At 50.1% G+C, this 6,438-nt stretch overlaps 1 protein-coding gene across 4 annotated transcripts in view; it reads left to right on the top strand.

Moving 5' to 3' along the window:
• The first annotated feature begins 2,380 nt into the window (after positions 1–2,380).
• The window catches only part of Akap2 (A-kinase anchoring protein 2), a 553,389-nt gene continuing 549,331 nt past the window's right edge, over positions 2,381–6,438 (top strand). For all 4 annotated transcript variants that reach the window (XM_023722921.1, XM_023722923.1, XM_023722922.1 and 1 more), the window contains exon 1: positions 2,381–2,400. In XM_023722921.1, coding sequence (XP_023578689.1) covers positions 2,396–2,400 — 5 coding nt within the window. In that variant the 5' untranslated portion in view covers positions 2,381–2,395. The remainder of the gene's footprint in view (positions 2,401–6,438) is intronic.

Here is a 6,438-nt window from a genome sequence, read left to right on the forward strand (position 1 = left end):
AAGAAGAAGAAGAAGAAGAAGAAGAAGAAGAAGAAGAAGAAGAAGAAGAAGAAGAAGAAGAAGAAGAAGAAGAAGAAGAAGAAGAAGAAGAGAGAGACAGACAGACAGACAGACAGACAGAGACAAGAACATACACCCTTCCATGTTGTTCCCCAATAATCCACCTTCTCCCATCAGGTCCACCTCTTAACAGGATTCAGCCATGAGCTCATCATTGGATTAATTAATCATGAGTGTAGTGCTTCCATAATCCAACCCCCCTCCATAAGCCCCACTTCTAAAAATAGAAGTCTTGTGGGTGGGTATTTCAGTTCTAAACAATAACATAAGTGAAAGTGTCCCCCGGCAGCTTCAGTGAGTCTTCCTGAACAGGTAGCTGGCAAGCTGGTACACAGACTTCTTCTTTGTTCCTTCCACTGTTGTGCTGGCTACTATGGAGACATGATGGCTGGAGCTGAGGAGGCCACCTGGGACCACGAAATGACTTTAAGAAGAGTGACCTTCTATGATAGAACAATGTTTTGAAAGGTTAGGTCTCTGAACTCTTTGAGGGCTAGAATTGCTAAACTCACCTGAGACTACTAATCTTAGCACTCTTGAGGAATAGAGAACCAAATCTTATTCCTTGTTAAGTCCCTTCATCATTCACACCTGAACTTGATCTACTCTGGGGAGGAAAGAGGAAGTTAGGGTGGAGCCTATGAGTCTGGACAACCCCAGAGGCTTGGCAAGGAGGGAAAGAGTAAGGGCAGCACGGTGGCTGGAGGGGCCATGAGTGGAGGGAGGAAAGGAGACAGGGTAACGTCGTTGCTGGGTGCTCTGCATAGGGAAACCTGGATTTGATCAGCAATCTCTAGCCATAAATTCATGAGTCTTCCTGAGTCTGACTCTGTGGAAGGATAAGTCCATTCGGAACCTTCCTCATGGGTCTCCGTGGTCCTTTGGACACTGGTCCCTCTTTTCCACCTAAAGCCACTAACCAAGCCTCCCCCGCAGCACCCACCCCGCGGTGCGCAGCCTTCTTGTGAGAGGCCTCTCCCTCTGCCCACCAGCCTGGCAGGGAGGCCTTTCCTGAGCGTCCTACCAAGCACCAAGCCGGTCTGCTCCCCTTTTGTTTCCCACTGGAGTACTTGTCAAAAACAGCTTCTTGAAGATGTAAGCCACTTGCCAGGGAGCTCACCCAGAATGTGCAATTCAACAAGCTTTAGGTGAATCACAGTCCTATTATTCTCATGAATCAACTTCAGAATACCTACCATAATATTTTTGCTACTTAAGGTTTATCACAGTATTTTTAGCTTTCTTTGTTCTCTTTTTTGCGTGCTTTTTTTTTTTTTTTTTCCGTGTTGCCTGTGAATGCCACTAGGGCAGGGGCTCTGGTGGCCATGCATGGACTTTGTTACCTGTCCTCAGCATCTGGTGGAAGCCGAGGGACCGACCAGGCACACAGAGGGACCGAGCAGAGAGGTGCAAGGAAAGCCTGAGCTTGTCTCATCTCTCCTTCCTTACAGTGGTGGCAGGCACCTGGGTGGGATCGTGTTTTCACCTGGAATCTGATCGTGGAGGAGTCCCAGAGAGGTGGGGGCGGGGAATATGTATCCCAGGGGGACTTACTACTATGGGGACGGGCGGGAAAACATATTCAATATAACTCTTTAATATAATAACTAATATATATGTATGAATGTATTTCCCAGACCAGAGGAAGTAAAGCTGGACAATATTGAGTCAGAATATGGTGTGACACTGAGAAGAGCGTAAGGTCACCAAAGTGGGGACACACCGACCGCATTCACTTGCCGCAGCGCCGCTGGACTTTCCCTGGGAATCTCAGACGCGTGTCCGCTGCGCTGGCACAATGGCTCTTTGGAGCCTGAGCCCAGCCCCCTGGGGGCAGTCCTTGCTGTGGGCAGAGGCCAGAAGGTTCTTGGCAACTTCCAAGCGGCGAGACCTGCAACCTTGCCAATGACTCAGTCGTTTCCCTGCGCCCTCCGGGCTGTGCCTTTCGCCGCCGCCACCGCTCTCCCCCTCCCACCCGCTTCGCGCAGCTTACTACGTCCCCCGGGAGCCGCGGGCGCACCTGGCGCCTAGGCGCCCGACTCTGAGCGCCGGTGGCCGCCTGGCCCGGGGCGCAGCTGCCGGCGTGCTCCCTCCCAAGTGGGGTGGCTCGTCCAGCACCCAGCGAACATTATCCAATTGCTTCCCGTCTTACTCGCAGGCTGGGAGCCGAGCGAGCGTTCACTTTCAACCCTCCAGGCGAGGAGGGTTGCCGACGGGGAGGGGAGACGGCTCCTAGCTCCACCTCGCACGCGGCGCGGCCAGAGCGCTCGGCGCCCGCAGAGGGGAGCAGCGCGGCGAGCCCCGCAGCAGCGCCCCGGCAGCCCGGAGCTCCGCGATGGAGTGAGTATCCCCGCGCCGCGTCGCTCGGCACGTTGCCATGGCGACCAAGGCGGGAGGCTGATCCCGGCTCGGTCTCAGTCCAGCATGGGCGTTTAATTTCAGCCCAGTGTGTACGGCTGGTGTTTCTATAGCAGCCGCGGCAGCGGCAGGAGGCAGGGGTAGCAGCCCTACGATGCACGGTTGCGTGCAGCTGCCCCTTGGCCAGCAGGTCCTCCTGGCGGCAATGATGTTGCTAGCCAGGGAGACACCTTTTAGGCTTCCCTGTCCCTGCCCCAAGCGCTGCTTCTCAGGGAGTTGGCCGCGATAGCCATTGCTTCCGATTCCTAACCATGTCAGCAATATTGGACTGCAGTTAAAAAAAGAAGGCGGGGGGGGGGGTCACTGCGGATTGGAAGCAAATGTGGTTCGGTGCGAAGCATGTAATGGAAGGAGGATGAGTTCGTGGGTAATAGGAGCCAGGGCTGCAATGCCCGGGCTACTAGAAACCATCAGAGGACCCGAAAGAATTGATTTGCTTCTAGGGTAATGGAGAGATGAGACAAATGTACTAGCGGCAGCCAGAGGTTCAATTACAACATTTGGCACTGTGGGCACGGCAAGGGAGGGGTGGGGAAGAGATGGCATGCAGACAAGAGAGGCGTTAACCGGAAAAAGGCACAATAGAGGACTCCGGGGAGGGTCCAGACTAGGACTCCTCTCTAATCTGTCTTTGCAACCCCGCCTAGGCTTTTTGGTCACTCTCCGAAGCTGCTGGCGCAGCATGGCCATCTGACAGACGCCAGCCGCTCCTAGCAAGGCTCGTCTTTGGTGCTAGCTCGTGGGTCCCCGTTCTCTTGGTCATTATCTTCTCCTCCCGGAGTTCTCCCTGACGCTGGAGCCATATGAAGTCATATTTCACGTTGGAGATACGTCATGTTTTCAGGGATTGTGACCTTCATGCCAAACCCAATAAACCCTCAGCGTAGCCTTTATCCTCCTGCAGATCTGACTGTAGGTGCAATTCAGTCCTCACCCATATGCCTGCAAAAGCAGAAGTGAGAGACGGTGTGGCATTTTAGGAGTGAGGAATCATGGATTTCAGCCCCTCCCTGGTACTAGTGCTCGTGGTATCCTACACCAGTATTTACTGTCCCCCAGCCTCGGTTCCCCTATCTGTACAATAGAGATAAAGACGTTCCTTACTATGAAGCATTATTGAGAGGATCAGATAAGGGCTTTGTAAATAGTAAGGTACAGACAAATTTAACAAGCTAGTGTGGCGGTCCAGAGTGGGGCTCTGGAGTCCGACTGTCTGGGTTTGAGTCTTTAGGCCCGTATCTCAATGGCATCACTCTCCCTGGACCTCAATTTTCTCATCTGGAAAATGGCAATAGCAGTAGTTATTGCATGTGGAGTTTTTCTCATGAGGATTAAACAAGTTGAATAAATAAGGTTCTTAGAACAGAGCCTGTTCTAACAGTATGGTTAATACAGCAGTTTTCTGTAAGTGTCATCTATTATTTTAGCTCCACGACAATGGCCGCCAGCATTTTCTATTGACATTTTAGGGCATCTTGGGTTGGCAGCAAGCTATTTTTCCCAGATGATTTATAAAGAAATACAGTGTTTGGGGCCGGGGAGATGGCTTAGTAGAATAAGTGCTTCCCTGGCAAGTGCAAGGGCCCGAGTTCAATCCCCGGTTCTGAAAAAAAGAAGGAAAGAAAGAAAGAAAGAAAGAAAGAACATTAAAAAAAAAAAAGAAATACAGTGTTGAGCAGGCAACAGAGAGAAACATGGTTTCCAAAATCCATTGTAGACGTGGGGAAGGTGTCAGAAGCTATGGCAAGCACAGATGCAGAAATTGGGTGACTGGGCTTTTGGCGCGCTTCATTCTCTTCCTCACTGTCCTTTCTTAGACACAGAGAGACTGACCTTTGGTCCAGTCATCTCATTGTGTGAGGCTGAAGGGTACCCTGGGAAATGTTCATTTTACTCTTGACCATTACTTACTAGTGTCATCCAGAATGTACTTCTTTGCGATCTAGCGCTTGGGTGCTCTCTAACTGTGGGATCGCTTACAGGGGCTGAGCATTGACTTCCTCAGAAACTTCCCCATTCCCTGCTGGTCCCTTGGTTAAGATATGTCCCAAGTGCCCTTTCTTCACCCCTGCATCCCCTGGGGAGCAGCCTTCCCATCACAGGCTCCCTTTCTCACCCTGGGACCAAATTGCTGCCTCACCCAGTGCCTGCCCTGCTCAACCTGGCCCTGACTGCCCATCCCAAGTGACATTCCGGAGCCCTCCCACTTGCTAACCTCTCCAGCTTCCACTCCCTGCCTGCCTTCCTCTGCTTCCTCAATATAGTTAGCTGCTCCACTTTTCTGTCCATGAAGAATACCACCTTTTCTGGCCTTCCTTGGACCCAACACAATAGCCCATGTGCCAAGTTCTGTGTCTACCTCCATCTCATCCTGGGTAACACAGTTTGTTGCAAACATGAGTGAGGTAGGGGCTCAGCCCCTCTTGCTTACTGTGCCAAATTTGTAGCTGGAAAAGACATAATTAAAAGAGGGAACAAAATTAATTTTTCATTTTCCATCTAATCAACAAAAACTTGTTGACATTAGCAGTGATTAATTTACCAGTCATGATTCTCACCATCTGGAGTTCAAAGTCTAATGAGGGGTTGACATTAAACTTACAAGGTGCACAAAGGGAAAGAATGAAAAAACTAACAGGAAGAAGACATGAAGTAGGGGGTCTGAGAAGCCGCCTGAGAAAGTGCTGCTTAGTATAAGACCTAAAGGATGAGCAGGAATTGGCCAAGTGAGAAGTGAAGCATTCTGGGCCTCGAAAGCTGCACGTGCTAAGGTCCTGAGGTGAGAGATGCCTTGGCAGGGTGAATGAGCTGGAACAGGGCAGGGAGGCTGGAGCTTTTGGAGGAAGGGGAAAAAGGGCCAACAATGGCTGAGCAATTACCAGAGCATACCATGGAGCGCTGGGCACTTCGTGTGAGGACTTGGCATTTCATCCCGAGTGTATCAGAGAACCACTGAACAGATTTATGCAGGGCTAGGGTGACATCATTTGTTTCAAAACATTGATGCTCAGATATTAAAGTCTGAAAGCCATCTTTTCATCTGAAGGTATTTAAAACAGGTAACAGAAAATGTGTCATGGTGAAAAATAGTTTGCTTCTCCCGTGTCTGTAACAGGAGAAGCAAACTATTTTAAAACCAGACAGTTTGTTATATGCCAGTATCTGACAGTCTTGAGTAACTCAAGGTTGTCAGTGAAATTGAAACTAAATGGAAATTTAGTCATTTATTTATGAGCATTATGATTTTAATCAAATAAGATCTGAATTTGAATGAAATATCCAGATAGTTCATAAGCATAGAGACTACAAAAAGACCGAATTAAATATAGTTCTTACTGAAGGGCTCCTTGTAGGATATTTCGAACAAAGAAGACCCACTACTGGAAACCCTGTGGGAGGGGAGGTTGCCCGCACAGTGCTGGTGTTCTGGCACATGGCATTAAATATCAGTCTCTGGCAGGTTGTTGGCTGCCCTCCCCAGGAGCCTGGGCATGACATCTGTGTGTCTGTGAGAATGTACTCTACTACATGCAGGTACTAATGGGACCCCACACTTATAACCTTTGCTTCATGCTTCTCTGGAACAGCCTTCAGAACAGTGTGAGACTTAAAAGACACAGAGAATATGTCAAAAGCCTCTCTGCCTCTGCCTGCCTGTCTGTCTGTCTGTCTGTCTGTCTGTCTGTCTGTCTGTCTGCCTGCCTGCCTGCCTGCCTGCCTGTCTGTCTCTGTCTCTGTCTCTGTCTTTGTCTGTCTCTGTTTCTCTCCTCTCCTCTCCTCTCCTGTCTCTGTCTCTGTCCTTGTCCCTGTCCCTGTCTCTGTCTGTCTATCTGTCTGTCTGTCTGTCTGTCTGCCTGTCTGCCTGTCTCTGTCTCTGTCTCTGTCTCTGTCTCTGTCTCTATCTCTGTCTTTGTCTCTGTCTCTGTTTCTCTCCTCTCCTCTCCTCTCCTCTCCTCTCCT

This window comes from Octodon degus, unplaced genomic scaffold, assembly GCF_000260255.1.
Source record: "Octodon degus isolate 3935 unplaced genomic scaffold, OctDeg1.0 scaffold00094, whole genome shotgun sequence".
Taxonomy (NCBI): Eukaryota; Metazoa; Chordata; class Mammalia; order Rodentia; family Octodontidae; genus Octodon; species Octodon degus.